This window comes from Geospiza fortis, unplaced genomic scaffold (assembly GCF_000277835.1).
Source record: "Geospiza fortis unplaced genomic scaffold, GeoFor_1.0 scaffold41, whole genome shotgun sequence".
Taxonomy (NCBI): domain Eukaryota; kingdom Metazoa; phylum Chordata; class Aves; order Passeriformes; family Thraupidae; genus Geospiza; species Geospiza fortis.
In genome coordinates, this window is record NW_005054299.1 from 15599914 (window position 1) to 15620078 (window position 20165).

At 36.6% G+C, this 20165-nt stretch overlaps 1 protein-coding gene across 1 annotated transcript; it reads right to left on the reverse strand.

Annotated features, from left to right (window-relative positions):
* Nucleotides 1–1510: 1510 nt before the first annotated feature.
* Nucleotides 1511–16273, reverse strand: MEMO1 (mediator of cell motility 1). Its single transcript, XM_031060146.1, has 6 exons — nucleotides 16216–16273; nucleotides 14244–14356; nucleotides 12816–12927; nucleotides 10539–10615; nucleotides 5065–5169; nucleotides 1511–3777 (listed from the first exon to the last, which is right to left on the reverse strand). The coding sequence occupies exons 1-6, from the start codon at nucleotides 16244–16246 to the stop codon at nucleotides 3646–3648; spliced, it is 570 nt and encodes a 189-aa protein (XP_030916006.1). The 5' UTR covers nucleotides 16247–16273; the 3' UTR covers nucleotides 1511–3645.
* Nucleotides 16274–20165: the final 3892 nt, after the last annotated feature.

Consider the following 20165-nt stretch of genomic DNA (forward strand, 5'->3'; position numbering starts at 1 on the left):
ACATCTCACAGCTTTGACATGCACTGGACCCCCAAATTCATATTTGGTCACACTAAAGATATTTTCAAGGCTAACTTTCAGGAAGTTTTGCCACTGATGTAGGAAGGCAAAGGGATTGTAAACATTTCTCCAGAAACACAATAGTTCTGGCAATTTTTTGAGAGTGGATCAGATGTTAGTTAGCACAACTCAGCCTGAGGAAATAACAACTGCAAATCATGGTGACCATTTCAGAGCCAAGCTTCCTTGGATGCAGCTTTTTGTTTTTCCTGAGGGAATGAAGGGAAAATTAGAAACAGGAAATGGAAAAACCCTACAGGTACAGAAACATCAGGATGAAGTACTGTGAGACTGTGTGCAGGTGCCAAACACCCTCCTCTCCCTTCCCTCATTTCACTACTTGACATGTCAAACCACAATTCCCAAGGAAAGCCTAAAGGAATATGTGAGACTCCTCAGACACAGCAACAAGCCCCTGACTGAGAAGTAGTGAGAGCAAGAGCTGTCTAAAAAAGTGAAGGCAAACTCAACATTTCTGAGGGCACTGAGAAAGGAGAACTGCACTGGAGTAGAGAACACTGGAGCAAAGCCACTCAAGTAGTGACCTTTAAAATAAACAAATACATCCAAACTGCCATTACAACTTGACAAAGGCTGAGAGTTGGAGCAGCTACACCCAACCCACCCCATGCCACGAGGGTTTTGAAGCAGGAGGTACTCCCCATGTCCAGAGGCTTTCACTGCCCCACAGAATGATGCTGCCTCTGCTTCCTCCTACTTCTGCTCATCTAAGCACAAAGCAGTGGAAGACCCATTGTGCCACTTCAATGTGAAAAACATTGAACTGAAGAACTATGAACTCAGTAGATAGTATTGAAATAAACTTTTTAGGCAGTATTCAAGGGAAACAAAATACATAAAGCTCCTTTGTGAACTACATGAGAACAGAAAAACAGAGGAGTATTTTAATCAATGTTTTCACACAGTGAACATTTCTCTAAAATGCCTAAAGTTTTAAATGGGAATAATGTCCCTGGCTGGATTTCCTGCACCAAAAGAGTGGTGAAAGCTCAGGCATCCTATGCATAGAAGAAACCTCCAGAAAAGTGAACAGGACTTAATATTCAGTACTGTCTAAACCAGACATTTTTTGTCCCAACATGCTATATACAAGTGTATATTTAAATTAGAATAAAATGTCTGGTAAAGCTAAAATAATGAATTAACAGTAATGAGTGAAGATTTTTCAGAAGATTCTGCTTTTCTTCCTGACACATCTTACACACACCAGGAAACAGAGCACTGAAACCAACTCCTTCCAAGCCCACCAAAAGGGAAAAAAAAAAAAATCTGAGTTCTTTTGAAATCAGGTATTTCCTGCTTAAAAAAAAAAAAAAAGGTTTGTTTTACAAGGGCTTTTTAAGTTACAACAGGTTTAACAAAGCTTTAAATTTCTCTCTGAGTGGATTCCTGAACTGTTATTGCTGGTTATTACTAGTAGGCACAGAAATTCCCATTTTAATTAGAAACTTTATTTTGAAATACATTGTACAATTTACATGTGAAGTGTTTTCAAGATAAGATATTTAATAACATTATGCTGAGCAAAATGGCTGACCGATTTCCTCAAAGCTCTTCCAGTTATGGGCTTTTTTCATTAAAACTATCTTACAGAACTAAGATGCAACTTAGGCATTTGTATTCAGAAGTAATTACTATGTTTACCTTAGGGAGAAAGTATATACTTAACTGTTCCAATTAACTGTATGTTTCAATAATGATGTTAAGCATTTGGCATAAGACTGAAAGAAACCCAAGCCCTAATTAAAACTTGTATTCACCAAGGATTTTTTAAACAAACTTAATGGTCAAACTGCTTTGTTTATAAGGCACAGTCAGACAAGTATTTACAAAGACTGGCTACCAATTCAGTTTTACCTGCACAGCCCTCTTGCTTGTCTGTCAACAGTAATCTGAAAGCTGTTTTCCCTGTCTGCTGCTGAGACTTTCCAAGAACAAGGCAGAGCAGTAAGGCAACTTAAAGAACAGGCATGCACAGGAGTTTGGCATTTGGGATGGATTTTGAACATCTGCAAAGTAGTTCATTTTATAAATGGAGCATTCACCTGCCATTATTAAAATGGTGACAAACTGTGATAAGATAAATAGAAGTGATGCAAGCAGAGGGTATTTTAATAGAAATTAACAAGATGTCTGGTATGCTTTCAGCTAAGACTTTCAATGCAGCAATTCCCACAACTTTCAGAGATAATTTAAATTTTAATTAATTCCCCTCTGCCACTTAGAAAAGCTGAATGTACCGGGAGGTTTCTTGATAGCAGGTGAAATATCAAGGAATGAAATCTCCATTTAGATAATGAGCCAACACTGCATCCTACTTTGCATTTCTTATTAGAACAAAAGGAAGTCTTTGGGAATGACAACTGAAATAATTACATCATTATTTTGGCTGCAAGAAAGTTCAAGAACTTTTAACATGGGATGTTTAAAAAACAATTCTACCCACAGTCAAAGAATAAAAAATAAAAATGGGGAAAAAAGAGAGAGCCTTACCTTCCCCTTCCAAATAACCTCTGAAGAATAATTGCTTGAGATTAGCACTTTATGGCTTCTGTGGCCTATAAATGCTGGATAGATAGTCTAAAAATTATCATTTTCAAGCTACTGCTTGTTTTCAATTTTTAGTAACTTCAAACAAAAATACTTTGTCTATTTCACTTGAATAATCAAACTGAGCATAAAAATCATTAAAAGTGTATTGCTGATACAAATTTGTATCACATACTAAAAGATACTACTTCATAGATTGTTTGTGAAACAAAAAAGATAAGACTATACAAAAAGTTTTCCAAATTCTTTTGCACAGCTGAACTCACAGTGCAGGTTTAAGATTTAAAAAAAATCTGTAAATGATGTAGTCAAAAGATGTTGAATACAAAATACATTCTGAAATATTTTACAGAATGGCTGAATTATCAAGCATAAGAACTGAGGATAAAGAATGTTAATGACAAGCAGCCACATACAGAACACAAAGCAATAAGTTTAAATCAGACTATTTTGGTTTGTGTAGCCCTTTATTAGCAACTAAAATAGAAGATATCTGTTGTACATCACGGGTAGTAACTGACTATACTGGAGTTTTATTATATTCTAATACAGAATCATTTATAAATGCGTTGTTTTCCTTTTTTTCTTTTATTAAAAAGCTTCCACCCCCTTTTCCCCCCATTTTCCGTTTACAACTTGCAAAACTATTCTGAAAGCTGAGTATATGTGCACAGGTCTGCAAAGAGTGCAAATTTAGGATATGGTAAATGCTTTACATGTTGTATTTTTAAGGACAGTCTACCACCATGCCTTCATAGCCATTATCTCTTCCAAAGAAAAAAAACAACTCTCACAAAAAGCTCTGATACCAGTCTTCCTTCCATTGTCCTAAACAAGAAAGCATTTTTAAATGAGTTGAAACTAAGGAAGGACTACACCTACTAGAAAAGAACAGAGTTCTATTAGTTTGAGGTTTCAGTATACCCAAAGACCAGGGACTGTATCTTTGTAAGGGCTAGGCTGGGACCCCGAATACAGAGTGTGTGCAGGTGCCATCCCTGAGCATTCAGCAGTTCAGTGGACCATAAGTGCTCCAGCTGCATAACTCACTGAGCTGTCTTGCCAGTTTCGACACTGGCTCGACTGAGCGTAATTCAAAAATGAAAAGCTCATATTCATTCCATTCTTCTGGAGCTCGTTGATAGCCTGAGGAGAGAAAAAGAGCTGTTTAAAAAAAGGTACAGGGAAATTACATTTCCTAGGTCTCAAAGGTCCTTGCACCGTCTCTCACAAGCTCATTATTTAAGCACCCCCCAATAACTAGTGGATGTAGCCTATTTCTGCGCTGTTTCATTCACTGACGCTTCCCCCACTGCACCGTACATCCGCGCAGTTCTCTAAAGCAACACTGAACCTTCCATGATACCTCTTTTAGAAACAATGCTTTCAGTTCCATGGGGAATTTATACAGAAACACAGATGCAATAGAAAAAAACCTAACACTATTAACACTTTTCAGATTCTATTTCTTCCATCAAGGAGAAAGAAGGTACAAAGATAATTTTTTAAAGTGTGACAATTTGCAAAAGTGAATGAACAGAATTTAGTTGTGATTCACTGCAAAACTAATAATTATCTGAGGGTAAGAGTTGGGTATATTTGCAGAGTTGTCATAGTACTGAACTTTGCTACATGCATCACCAATATTGATAATGCTCATATAAACTTTTATGGACTCCACTTTAAAAGGTTCCTTTCTACATTTCCAGTGAATTATGTTTTCCCTATTAAAAAAATGAACATGTTTCCTGTTTCATTGAATTACAGTAAAAATACAGTGAGATTCACTTAAGCAATACGACAAATCTGCAGCACTCTACCAGTGCTGTAAAGCAGCTGCAACCAAACTTAGAGAAATAAGTTAAGCCAGGTTTATGTCTGCACTGCATCAGCAAAGCAGAATACGGTAACCAGAAAGTAATCTGAATTCTAACTGCTGTTAATTTGTGAGTTAATGGTGCTCTGCACTAATACTTACAGAGGCCATCTCTCACCATATTTTCAAAACTCAAAACCACTGCCAGACATCACAAGGCACTCACAATAGCTAGCTAATAGCAATATAGAGGAAATAAATACACGTTCATAAGTACTGATTCAAAAGAGTAAGTACATACTCCTTCAGGGAGATAGATTTATTAGTTCATTTATTTAGGGCCAAGAGAAAGTGAATGATTGCATTTCATTGAAATTCAAAAGGAATGTGATACCTCATCTCCCTTTGGGAACTGAAAACCCTCAGCCCTTTCAAGAGCTTACATTTGTCTACAAGCAAGACACGAAAATCAGAGACCAAACTGAGAACACTTAAAAAAATAAATTAATTCAAGGCTTGACATTTTAGAACTAAGGAACACTGCAGCAGTATTGTGTTTTACAAATGCAAGCATTTTCCCAGAAGTTGCATTCTTCAATAAATCAACAGTTACTTACGTTTAATAGCACTCCAATAGGATGTCTTCCACATATTGTATTATGGTATTTCTTCAAGTAATTGCTAAAAGATACAGGATCTAGCTGCTCTATAATGCTCATACCCTGGAAAAGAATTGATAGCAATAATTACATTACACATTCACAAGAAGGTGTTCATACTTCATCTATTTGTTACAACAGAGCAGGAGGAAAAACCCTCCACTTTGTACCAAGGACATCAAAGGAATCTCAGCATGTGAGCTCTAGCTTGTAGTCACCTTGTTTCCATTCCTTGCCAAACTAAAAGTGCAGGAGCTCTTCCAGAGTTGTCATTAATCCACAGATCTGTGAAGTTATCTTTGCAAATACTAGTGAAGTTTACATTAAAAAAGCTCTGAAGACTAGTTGATCCCCACCATCCAATACTGCTCTACTTCCCTAAGATTTGGTACAGCTATAACCAGACAAATTTACAAAAAGGGCAAAGCAGGAAGAAGCTGTGCCTCCATCTGCTCTCCCTGGTAACAAAGTTCAGGGCCAAGCACTTGTCTGGGACTTCCAGATTTCCAAAAATCCTAGACAAAAGAAACACTATCCATGTGTAATTCACATGCATAACAAGTGTGATATAGCCTGGACACACCAGGCATGCAAGGCAGTTGATCGGGGCATGGCTTGGCCATTTGCTCAGAGCATAAAAACCAGATCCAGAAAATCTATCAAGTTGGTGCACAACAGGAGATGGTGCTTCCACTTCACAGGAGACAGTCACATGTCTACATCCTTTCCTCCAAGCAGAGTGAGACCCATGATCCCATGGAGTCTAAGAATACTAGCACACGTGTGGAAAACAAAATCTTACACGCATACAAACATTTGCATTCTTAAAAGCAAAAAGAATGGCACAACTCCAGATACAGTCTACTCTTATCCCATCCCATAAAGCAGATCAAACACCATGAAAGTAGTATAGAAACAAGTCTAAATCAATTATTTTCTCAGTTTTATTATGGGTTTGCTCTGTTGCCTGTATTAGACTCCATCCTCATCTTTTTCTCCTTTGTCTGAAAATTATTCCCTTCACCAGGGAAATGAGCTCCAGACACTCACTAACTCAATAAAATACATAGTTATGCTGCTTCTGTTGGTGAAACAGTAAGTTCTTTCTTAGAGACTAGAAAAAAATATATACTTTGCATGGGAATAACTGGAGGTTGATATCAGAAAAGGAGACAATTTCTTCTAAGATTCCTGCATTTGTCCCAGCTCTTTCCCCTACTTTTGGGTGGTAAAAGGAGAAGCCACAATGCAGGAAGCAGTCAGTCTGAAGTCTCCACCTCAAGAGTGAATTTTCCACAACACTCTGCAAGGGCGTTGGCTGATCTGGCAGATATCAGCTAATTATTCAGGCTGGATCCCAGCTTACAATGGAGCAGCAGAAGATTCCCAGGAGAGCTGGGAGAATTACAAACAGCAACAATAACCACTACCCTTGTGTACTTTTAAACAGAAACAGACATACGATGAATTCATAAAGAAACACGTTTTGTGGAAAAACAAAACCAAGCTAAGTTGGCCAATTGGTGGTAAGAACTCAGTTTTTCTGGAGTCATGGAGAGTGTGTTTGGACCCCTGGCCAGTAATTTCAGCTGTTAATCACTCCAGATCTACAGAGCATAAATGAGTGCCAAAAAAAAATAATGGTAGCTGTTCTCTAACTAGCAGTGATTACACAGACACCATTGCATTTTCAAAGCATATCTTTCAACCATCCACTTCCTTGTAGATTGTACATGTCAATATACAGCTAAAGAAAGCAGAACTAAACTTGACTAAATACTCAAGTGAAACTAAAGATGCATAAGGCACTTACTTAGATACTGAACGGCTCATGAGAATATATTTTATCTGTTTGTAAAACCCTTTCATGACCTTTTAAAAACGTGAAAATGGCTGCTCCATTGAAAGACTCATTTTACAGCTGTAAATCACTGGAACATACTGGGCAGAGGCTTTTGAGCATTTGTCTCAAATGAATGGACATGGATTTATGAGAATGCCTAGTAAGCTTATTTCAATGCACAGTTCAGCACTGCAAAACATTTACAGCTATGCAGCTCATCCCAGAAAATGCTAACAGAGTTCCATACATCAGAGACTGGAGAAAATCTATAGGGAATTGGTACGAACAGATGTCCTATAAGCATTAGGTTGTACTGAACTTTTCAATCTTTTGGATTTAAAAATCATTGTGGCAGAGGAACAAAGACTATCACCCTTGTTTCTCAGTCTAAAATGGTGTTGAGGAACAAAGGAAACATTTTTGCCAGGTTGTGTTTTATAAAAAGCAGAGGTATATGAAGCTAGTAATTTTCAGTATTTGAAACAACTCAGCTAGGCATGGCTTAGAACAGAGTTAAAACACATAAAACCCACATGATACAAGTGTAAGCACAGTTTCACAGTTTATCACAAGGTCATTATGGCATCACTTAGAAATTGCATACCCCAGTTACCCAGATACTGTTAATGGCATCTACAATATCCTAGCACAGTGCACTTAACCTGATTACAAAGTTACATTTTCAAGTAACATCCCTTAATAGGATCAAGTATCTACAAGCCTACAAAAAAACTTGAAAAGAAAAAATAACTCCACATACATATCCCAAAACAAACAAACAAAAACCCCCTCCAACAACCTATAGGCTCATTTTATACTATATGCCAATAATGCTTTGGCTGGTTACGTTAAAGTCTGTTATCAGTTATTTCAGCTGTTTCTTCATATTTCAAGATCTAAACTAATAGCACTCTAATGGAAGTGGAAACAAACTTGGTCTTAATACTGTCCAGCCCAACTATCTTTGCATGTGTGAGTCACTCAGCCTACATGACAAATAACCACCAGGAAAATTACTGTCTAAGCACAGAGAAGAGAACAGGGACTCGGGCATCCAGGCAGAGACTCGATCTTACATTATGCCCCAGCCTAAGAAGCCTTCCCAGGCTGGAGCACTGTGGAAGGTCCTGGCTCACTGCAGCAGCACTGCAGAAGCCACCAGAATTCAGCAGGTCATTAGAGGTACCAGAGAAGCCATGGGTGCTGAGCATTTTTCCTGGACCAAGTACTGGCTATTCCTGCACAGCACTTGTCAGTGCCTGCATTTTTCCTCATCAGCATTCAGGGCACCACAATCACCCCATTGACTCAAGTGAGGCATAAAATATCCCATACCAAATTTATGCTCCTATAAAATGAGCAATGTAGCATTGAAGATTGAAGTGAGCATTTTCTGTCTAGTCAATCAAAACCAATTACTCTTCAACAATGTCTTACAAAATACTTCCCCCACTTATATGTAAAAAGATAGTGTGTTTCAGGTTGTGATATACGAACTATTGTACATCAGCTGCTCAGTTACAGCTCCTAATTTGAGGATTATCCCCTAAGGTACCCTTCTAACCACAAGGCTATTTCCTCCTTTTGCCATTACATCACAAAGTAGGCTGTGGTGACAGTGGTCAGATCAACAATCACCATGGAGAAACTGATGTCTGCCCAGCAATATTTACTACTCTGTATTTGTTTTATGCTGGAGCCTAATGACTCTAAACTTCAATGTCCAAAGTATTCAGCAGTTTTTATGAAAATGCACCTATATGTAAGGTCCAGTCCAATTAAGGAAGAGGCCATCATCCTCTCACAAAGGCATTTCTAAGGAAAATTGATTTCATCTTGCCCCAGAACACCTTCCTGCTTATGATGTGCTCAGCAGACAGCTTTCCTAGTTAGGGCCAATAAAATGAAGCCAGTTTTAGAACAGTTTTGTCTCTATCTTAATGCTATTTTGTCTGTGTAGAGGCCTACTGCTTACAACAGTACAAGTTTGTTTAGTACGTCAAATCACATGAAAAAATCCAATACTTATCTAAAGAAATAAGAAGTAGCCAAGTGAGACTAAAATTGAGCAAACTTCTAAAAACTGGAAAAATGTGACAGGGAGATCATTGTGATATTGCTAATAAGATATCTCTGAAAATCACTCAAAACAAAACGTCCTCGATACAGCATCTGATTATGGAGTCATGTGGTCAGATATGGCATGATACAAACAAGCAAAAAATAACCATAGTATGGCTGCTATATAGCAGCATGTTTAGTTTTCCAGTTAAACTTCAGATTGAAAAAGTATTTTCATAGTTATTAAACAGCAGACATGATTTTCCATGTTAGAAAAAATGCCACTTCCATTTAGCTGAATAACGACCAAAAGGAAGAGTTGGTGCAGCAATGTATTCCCTAAGAGTAATTAAATGCCAAAGTCCAGTCTTTCTTCAAGCTTTCACCACAGAAATTAACAAGGGGAAATTAATGTTTGCTAATGCACCATAATCTGCTCTCCTGCAAAAACACTCGAAGCTACTGACACTGGGATTCTGTAGAAAAACACTTTTCTTGATAGAGAAGCCTCTCAACTGACTACAAGAATTATTAAAAATGGGATAAACAGAATGAAGGCAAATTATTTACTGTTATTATTTCTATTCCAGTGATGAATAGTAGCAAAACAAAGAGGTTAATTTGTATACACAAGGCAAGAAAGTCTAGAGATGTCTCCAACAGATAGGATTTATTCCTTCAAGATAAGGAAAAAATTAACATGCCATGAATAAGAACAGCTCTCTGTTCTAACAGATTCTACAGAAGTTACATAAATGATGCAAACAGTTGTAAAACAAATTTTATGGTTACGTATTTCCAGAAGAATTACTTCTAATCTGTGCCTTAAGTATAGACTTGAACATTAAGTTGTTGGGGTTTTCTTACGTTAAAAAAAAATCCTTGGCTCCTGTGACTGCAAAGAAAGTGCAACATAACTGGCATTGGACCTTTATGGATTTAACATTCCTTTCAGCCTTTGGCCAAACCCCAAATGAAGCATGGTGTACTGCTTTTTCCCCACCACCTACTACAGAGTAAGGGGCAGGGGAAGGCTACTCCCAAGGAAACAGTGGCTTTCATTTCCCTGACAAGTGCAATGCCCTACAGCCTTTCTTCTTCCAAACGGATGTCGCTGAAACCTTTGCATAATCACAATGCTGTTCCTACGTGCAGCTATCACAGCTATCAAGCTGGAACTACCACAATTTCCCATGCATAATTCTTACTGCTTTTCAAAAACAGAAGAGGGTACGTAGACAGAAATTACATTACATCAGGGCATACTAGGTAGGTGAACATGTGTTTTTTTCTTCATTAATGATGCTTACTACTTTATACCCGCAATATAATTGTGTGCAGTCAGCAAAATGGAGAATACCAGCTAAAACCAACAGCTAAATTCTTATTGTGGTAAACAAAGGAAAATTATACATTCAATAAAATAGCTAATCTATAATATCTTGTTAGAAAAATTTCTCAGGTGTTCAAAGAAATGGAATGTACAGGAGAAATTTGTTAGTTAATTCCACCAAATCTGAAAACTTACCATTTTATCTAGGTGCTCAATGGATCTATAAATTTCTCCTTGGGATTCATCATAGTAACTGTAACGGAACCTCTGACCTTGAAACAAAAATCATGTATAAAATAAAAAAGGGAAAAATTGTAGCTAAACCACTCCCTAATACCTACGAAATATTTGAAAGTATAATACTTATAAAGTAGTAATCTTCATTTATTTTATACTTTTTAGCTCCATTGAGGAAATTCTAGGGCAATTGTAAAGTAGCAGCCCAGAAGTAAAGTAAAAAAAATACATGATGGGTGGCTATATTCCTAAAGAGAAATCGACTATGCAGAACTGACACTAAAGTATCACTAATTGCCTCTTATTGCCTTAGAATCCAATTCGGTAAATTAAGAAGTAAAGCAACATTTCATTTTGCTATCCCTCTTGACAAAGTCAGATATGGAGTCAGGCTACTTCTGCTTGCACAACAATATCCACAGTAAATGACGGTTAAAAGAAAAAATTCATGATAATTCAATGAGCAGCTCTAGATGGGTCATTAGCCACAAGAGGACCAGGTCATTCTTATATACACCTTCCACCTACTCCACTTCAAAGATGAATGAAACATGCACTTAATTAAGCTGAGCAAAGATGACAATGGAAAAAAAGGAAGAAGGTCTGTTGTGTTACATATCTTTCTGAAGCAGTCCCTTTTCCAGCTACTATTACACTTCAAAGAAAAATAAAATTATAAAGCAGGGCAGAAGTCAAAGCTTCTGGAGTCCTTGTAGCTCTGTCACCAAGATGAACTGGGGTAGCACTGGTGAATTGGAATAAATAATCCATCTGCTATCTTACCCAGCAGTAAAACATACAAAACTTATTTCTGTCAGAGGAATGTGGCCATGCCCAGTGAATTTTTGGCTAATTCATTTTGAAAGTTGTTTTGAGGTGCTTAAAAGAAGAGTAAAAAGAGCAAGCAACTTCAGATAATTATTTCATTGCAACAGTAAAGAGATGTATAAAAATCACCATTTATTTCCTCCACTACACTGAAAACACATTACCACATTAATATTTTTTACCTATTATTCCAGATTTTAAAGACTTTTTTAACTTCATGAAGGCAATTAAGTTGCAAAAACGAATTTACCAGAAGTTAAAATGTTCAATGTTTAATACAATACATTATTTGAAAATAGCTACAAAATATTCAATATACTCTTATAATGAGATATGGAACTTACCCCAATGGCAAAAGTCAGAAGAAACCACAAAGAGATTACTAGGATCAGCTAGGTATTTACTGAAGAGTTTTCCAAATTCCTGCTCTTTTGACTCACTCAGTGCTCCGACCAACACAGGAATAATAGTAAACTCATCCTTATGGCTTATAAGCAAAAGAAAAAAGGTTGTAATTCAAGTAACATCTGAAGATTTTTCAGGGCTTGCTAACTGAAACTGCAGAATGGTTTAAAAGGTTGCTATTAAAAGATAGCAATTTGGTAAGGTCATACTAGGATGTTGTTTTAGAACCTCAAAGTACTTCAATTTCAGAAAACATACACCCCCAAAACCAGTATTTCTCTCTGCTGCAAAGTAAAAATACCAGACAAACAAAAAGAAAAGACACAGTGAAATCAGCAATGAAGTAAGAATTAAATTTTCCCTGTACAGATGCTGCATGTTGGGTAATTCTCCAAAGTAAATGAAACTTATATGAAAATGTTCAACACAGTACCCAGGTATATACTGATACTCTAGGTAAAATTCAAAACACAATGGAAATTTAAACAAAAAAAAGGGATGGGGCACATCTTAGGGAAGAAACCCCAACACAGATTGAAAATTTTTGTTTAAAGTAAATATCTGAAACAGCAGCTATAAACACACTCCTGATTTCAAAATTAGTATTAAGGCTCCAAACAAACTTAAAATCCCATAGCTATTTGAACTTCTTTCAGAGATGCCTTGAAAAGTGGGGGAAAAATCAGCTATTGAAAAAAGTTCATGAAAGCATACCTAACATGAATTCTATTAAGTAAACTTGTTTATAAGAGGTGTTATAACTTCATTATTTAAGCGTTTGCTTTGCTCACAGTTTCAATTACAGAATTACAGCAACTTATCCTAGTCTTTGACCCTCTCCTTACCAAAATTTTTCTCAGGGGACAGGGAAGTATGAGCATTATATACACCATAAGGTCTTCTATGCCATAAAATGTTTTATTATTTCCTACTGCACTTCACAGCAGCTCTTACACTTATGCACATAATGTTCATTCTTGCAGAAGTAATTAGCCCTAGTACCTTTCCATGGCTTTAGCAGTGTAAGGCAAATGCATTTCAATACTGTGTTCATCTTCGTCTGTCTGTAGGGACATGCGCTCAAACATTCCAGTCTTCCACAATTCTGCATAAACTGAAATGAATTAAAGATCAGGTTTTAGTACTTTTTTTTGCTTATTTTTGAAAACTATTTCAAGTGCAAAAAGCAAGCTACAGTGTACCTTCATCAGAACATAACCACTATAAAAAATTACTTGCCTCCAAGGGCTGTCATCATAAACCCCTTGTTTCTAAATAAATTCAGAAATAAAATTATGTTCAAGGCATTAAAAGATAAACATAATTGATTCAGTTTTAAAAATGTGTTAAATCAGTAACCTTACCAGTTTATTGAAAAATATTTTGTTATGATACAAAATTTAATTCACAAATAAAACATTTGAAAACATACATGCATTTGCCCAATGAATTTTTATTTTCATAAACTGTCCATTAGATGTTAAAAAAAAAACCTAATCAGATGAGCTATTGCTTGATTTGTTACTTAATTGAATTGTTGATTTGTTATTTAATTGAATTTATTATTGACTGAATCGTGAAATGTAGAGACAGCCACAACTGATTAAGTAATCCACATTTGTAAGTTATCTTTTCTACTCTCAAATGTACTTGAGAGTATACAGAGTCATCTCCACATTCTGAAAATTCTCCACTGGATGATGAATTTGATGTAGGGCTCTGCCTCCTTCTCAGCTCCATAAAGGAGCTCTACAGAAAGCAAAGCATCTCTTACCTAAGGAAATTCTGCAGGCACCATGTAGAAAGCGTGAATTAGCTTTTTAATCACAGTTATAACACAGCACATCTGCGCTAATTAGCCCTTCTGAAAAAGACACTGTATCACTCAGTTATACCTCAAAATACATTAAAGCCAAAATACCAGATTAATCTTCATTGCACTTAGTTCAAAAGACTGGCATTTCATGGACCAACAGCTTCTAACTTTGCAAGTTAGAAAGTCACATGCAATCCAAATAAAAGCAATTTTTTGTTTCTCTGTTATTCCTGTATCAAAATCAAACTCAAATCAACTAAAGAACCTTTATTTCCTGCCAGAACACTTAACATGAGAATGGAAAAGATGTTCAGAGAGTTATTATTTGATGTAATAGTTCTGTAGTTTTAAAACCCTGAAGCACCAAAATTGAAAAGATAAGCAAAAATTTCAAATTCTTGCTAGGAGGAAGAGAAACACTATGGTTATGATGTGACCATGTCTGAAACAACCAGGATCATTCAGAAGTTCATTCTTTGTTGCACTAAACCCAGATTTGCACTCGTATGCCACTTAGAGCAAGGAAGTGCCCAACAAGAAGGAAGTCCCCAGCACTGCAGTACCACAGTCCATACCCAAGCCCCAGGGATGTCCAAGCTCTGTAATGCTCTTACTCTTTTGGTCAATTCGAAGGTCATACAGAGGTGTTCTGTAAATGTCCACACTGGAAAGTGCACATCGGGAGAGGGGCACGTGATGGGAAGGCCCAAGAATAAAAATTTTTCGGCTGCAACAATTAATACAGAATGCCACAATTTAGACAACTGCAATTGTAGAGCAACTCAGCTTAGAGTAAAAGTTTAATAAAAGCATACAAAGTAATACTTTCTCATGGCTACAATAGTTTTACTCTGTTGTCAGTAAGACCCCACATCAATCCATGGCCCAACCTCGCTTTGTAAAGCAGGAATTATCATGAGATCAGTTCAATTATGCTCTACCCTTAAATCTTCTAAGCAGGTTATATTTCAGAGGGCACTCATCAGCTAGAAATTTTTCGGACTTCATTCATTTGGAGACTGAATGATGTGTTACAGCCACTTTAATGGATTTTTGAACTCTCTCCTTGAATCAACACAACCTTCAGCTACTCACCATCTTCAATAAATACAGGATCAAATAACAATTATGAGTTTATCATCTACTCAGAGTTTTTCCACTTATTTACTTGATTAGCCTAACTTGGGTTTCACTAAATTAAATTTTAAGTCCTTCTCAAATGCTGGGTTTATGTTCTTACATGTTATGTTTTTTTTGCTGTTGCATCAACAACAGAGGCTTGAACCAGAACATTCACAGCTTTAGCTGATACTGCAACTTTTTAAATGTCATCATGACACCATTATTTCATCAGGTCCTCAGTTCCTGGTTCTTGATTAGATATTAAGGGTTTCCTGCCACAGGACTTAAAAGCAAAAGGAAAAGAAAACCATAGGCAATTCAGCTTCTCATATTCAGGATTATATAGTCTTGTCTCTGGCACTGAATTAAAGGGGTGGGAGACATGTAAAGTTCTGATGGTTGGTTTTTTTAATCCCTTACACAGGGAGTAATATAACAAGATATACTAAAACACAAACTTCCTGCAAAGCTAATAAAATACAAATATTCAAATATGCAATTTAGCAGTTTAGCTCAAAGATTAATTCTAAATATCCCATGCAATAAAAAACAAATGATCCAGCAAGTTCAACCAACTCCTTATCAGGGAACAGCTTGTTCCAAAATTTTAGAGGAACTAGTTATCTGTCATACCATGAGCTATTTTCACATCATTTGCAATAGCTTAGAAAGAACTAAAGCCATTGTCTTTGAAGAGTTTAAAGCATGTTATTTTATGAACAACTGGTAAGCCTAGGCAGTTTTTATTTAGTATTGCAAAATACATACTTTGAGTAAATACTGGAGACATTTTAAATTGTTGTCATTAAAAAGAAAAGAGTTGCAGTCAGCAGAACATAAAATTTATATTCCTTTACCTAAAAATGACTGGATTTAAATTTTTAGAAGCAGACACAGACTACAAGAGCATGTTGGTTGTTTTTTTCTTACTTTTTCTTTTTTTGAACTTGTTAGAAACAGAAATCCATTTAAAATTATTGGCAAAATTAACTATCATAAACACACTTCACAGCAGAAGAGAATCCTGGCAGTATTCAGCCCATAATTCTGCACTAAAAAACCAATGGAGAATTATGGTGATGTATTTTATTTGACTTAATAAAACAAAAAAAACCTCTCAACAAAAAAACAACCCCAAAACAAAAGCCAAAAAAACCCAACAAAACCAGCTTGGGCTTTTATAAAAGCAGTGGAACACCAGTAATAAACTGAAAAGTCTTTAATCCCTCCCTTGTAAGTAGTTAGTTACCAATTATTTTAACAATATTCCTTTTTTCCCCCTTTTGTAACATCCAATCTGAACATTTATGATGTTGAAACAGAAGTGATGCATAGAAGGCTAAAAAGAATACAAAATTAAAATGTGAGTACTTCAAGATGTAAGAATGTAACAAGAACATTCCACTTATCAGAGAATTGCAACCTCAGGGTCTTAGGCTTTGTAAAGAAAGCTGTAATACTCACGTGATATTGGGATCCACTTGTTTGTAAGCATGGGCTGCACAAGATCCACAGTAGGTATATCCTGCGTGGCTGCAAACCAAAGTACACAAAACAAAGATTTAAATATTACTTAATATCTTAAATATGTTGATGCTCAGTGTTAATCTCTCAGGATTTTTTTGTCCCCAGTGAACTAGAAATTGTAAGAGTGATCCAAAACTTCTGAAAGAGAAATAAAGTGCTGCTGCAGTATTGATCACACAAGACATGTATTTGTTGAAGAACTGGCAGTGACCATTTACTGACCAGTTAAAAAACTATCAGTGACCACTGAACAGTCAGGAAACCCCCAGATGAAAGGGCATTCCCTTACCTGTAAAGGATGTATGCAGACTGCACAACTGCCTGTTATCAGAAGCTCATGATAATGCTAACAGTGCAGCCAGCGAACAAGGGAGTGGCAAATTGGCAAACTACTGGAGAAAGCTCTCCTAACTACACTCCAGTAACTGAATATAACGACAGTAGAGGGGTCTTGGCAAAGAGAGAACTACATGTCACAGCAGATAAAGAGAGAATAAAAATGCTCTGTCATTGAAGAATAACTTAGCAACAGAATGAACAAGCACATGGAAAAGAGTGGAAGGCAGCATTCTATCTTTTACTGCAGGGAATAAGCTACATGCTTCACCATTTCCTATCAGTCTGGCATGGTCCTTTCTCAACCTCTGCTCCTCTGTGTGGTCCAAAACAATTTATAATTATTTTGACTAGTTGTTTTAAATATTTTCTTCAAATCTGAAGAACTATTCTCTTCAAACCCATTAAAATGAGTGAAAATTCACATTACACTGCTATAAGCAACAATTTCAGAGATGACTCATTCCTAGAGTCCCAGGTAAAGTGGTAGAAAATGGCTCCTGGTCACTTAGCAGTATGCCCACAGCACAGCCTTACACAATGACACTGAGAATGATGCATGCTGCAAGCCTTGAGGTATACAGGATGCTTGAAGATACAAGTTCCCATTGACAGCACTGAAGGATTTTACATGTATTGATATGTATGTATGCTCAGATACATTTATATTCATCCACAGATACCTGGAGCAAGTTACCTTCAAAATGACCCTGGGATTTTACTTCATCACTTGCCCCACTCCTTCTAAAGAGCTCAGAAAGGTACTAACATACATGCTAATGGGGGAAACATGAGACCAAAACCTCATAAATGGGCAAGGTATGTTATTAGACAATGGCAAAAGAGTCTGCTGAAATGTTCCCTCTGCTACAGGCTTCTTCCATCTTCCACAAAAAATATTAAGCATATCCCATTTCAGAGGTGGTAAAAAAAGGGCACACTTAACAAAAAAAATGTGGTGAGATCAAAGGAAGATCCCCATCAATACTGGAAAAAGAACCAAACTTCATCATCTGCAGCTGAAAGGTCTCTTGACATTCCTGTAAGAAAGACTAAGGCAGATGTGGGAGAATTTCTTCTGCACGCTCAAGACTATTATGCAATACTTCAAACATTAGGACAATGCTATGTTAGCACAGGACAAGCATCATGTTTAAGGTGCTTTTTCCAGTGTTTCCTTCCAACTCAATTACTTGGAATGACCAACATACTTTTGCCATTACATGTCTCAGCTATCTTCAAGAAATTGAATTCTCCCTAAATAGTTCAGATGATCTCTATTTTACCTGTGGACAAATAGCTCGAACAAAACCCAACTAAAATAACAAAAGTAAACCATTTTGGATAGTTGAATAGAGTTTAATTGCTTTTTGCTTTTCAGCTCTGCTAAATGTTATTTAGGGGCTGTGCAGGATGCACCAGTTTTGCTTATTTTGTTTTGAGGTTGGTTTTTTTATTCTGTTATTGGAGGGGTTTTGTTTTTCTCATTAATATGACTCTTACCCATCTTACTGGGTCACAAATATTATGTGTGCAGTCCATCAGCAAAAGCAAGCTAATCATATGCCCAAATGTGCACAGATTTCTGCCATTCTATGCTATATCCAAAATACTTATTTAGAAACCAGACAACAGTTATTTCAGCTAAATACTAGCTTTAATCAGTTTCCTAAATCACCAGAGAAAAGAAAGAGCATTTAAACAAGCATTAGATATAGTGAACTTCTGTTTTGAACTTACGGTGCAATAATGGCTCTTGCAGGTCTTTTTGTGGACTGTACTTGAGAAAGCCAACCTTCTAGCTGTGCATTCAGCTGGGGTCCTGTGAAGAGACATGGAAATATTGAAGCCATAAAAGAACCTAATACATCTCAAAAATTTACAAATAAAGCTTGAAAGTCTGGCAGATTTAAAAATCATCTTAAACATTCAAAGCTGGGTTTAAATCTAAAAACAAACAGAAAAAACCATTCCCCCAAAATAACCAATGCAGCAACAAAAAGAAACCCCAACATTGTAATGTTGAAGGTTACCATAGGAAAGTTTCAACCTCCTGGTCTGGGAAGTTCATTTACTGCACATCCAAACACACACTTATTGTTTCCTGCTCTGTGAGGACTAATGAACACACCACTTCACCATTTGAGAGAATGGCTGCTGTTTTCAAAAGAATTGCTGACAGATGATTGTTTCCTCTCATAACTGAATTTGCAGAATTCAGAAGTAAAAAGCTATGATCTTGATCAAGAGAGCCCAATAGGAGAAAATGACAGAATGCAAAGGCCTGACACTTGCATGATAGCCAATGACTATGGTAATAAATCCTTTATTAAGCAAGTACAAGAGCATAATATGAAACATTGTAACCTGGAAAATGTGTAAATGCACAGGAAAAAGCTAAATGTGAGAAGACATTATGCTTATCATAACACCTTAACACCTTCTGGTAATTCAACCTATACTACAAGTACATGATCACTTGGTCAACATTAACTTTGATAACTGGCCAATCCAAAATGTAATTTTTTAAAAACTAAGTTCTGTACCTCAACAAATAGCAAATATTCTTAATTCAATCACCTGACACATGACAAAAAAGCCTTCTAGAAATGCAACATTAAAAAAACCAAACCAAACAAATGACATTTGGATTATTTCCCATCACAAGAAAACTTTCTGATGTTGAGCTATCCTTCAGGAAGCAAGTCTGGCAAATACAGTAAAACATTCTTTCTTATTAAAGAACACTAAACAAACTTTCAAGAAAAACTCATTCAGCTGCTATTGTTACAAGTAACATAGGATTAACAAAGAAAATAGATGCACTCTTTTCAGCTGATACTATGCTTTTGACAGAACTCTATGCCAGCAGAGTTTATCTGTAAAGTATAGTGCAGCAAGCTGCTTTTCTTCTCCCATGCACGTTGTAGATCTTTGTATCTTCCCCATGCAGGTGTTGAACTACCAACTGCCAGTGGAAGTCAGAACCAAATTAAACTACCTGAAGCCATTTCACAGACACATTCCAAACAGCCCTGACAAGGGCTGACAGCTCTCCAAAGGGCTGACAAGAACCACAGAGAACGAGAGAAAGGGTGTCAATCTTTGCAGAATCCAATCAGTCCCTGCCCAGGGATAGTCAAAAAACTTTCCCTAGAAAATGCAGACATGAAGAGTGGAGGTGTTGAAGCCGTAAGTTTTTATGCAGAACTTAAATCCATGTCTCCTTGAACAAGGACAGCTTCTGTAGTTGTGAAGAGCCGTACCTTCTTACATGAAGGAAGTGAACAAGTGCAGCACCATTTACCTAAATCTTCTATTACACCTTGAAAGCCTTAGTTACTGTCTACAGCTCTAACCAGGTAAAAGAGTGACAGAGTAGCTGCTGTCACTCAGGTAATACAGTGATTTTGTGAAATGATGAAATTGTTATAAAAATTCCGCCACATACCAATTTTGTTCTGCTGCTTGTGTTGTTTGGAGAAATTACAAGCAGCTGACATGCAATAGAGATAAGCATGACATCTTAGAAAATGGAGGCTACTGGGGAA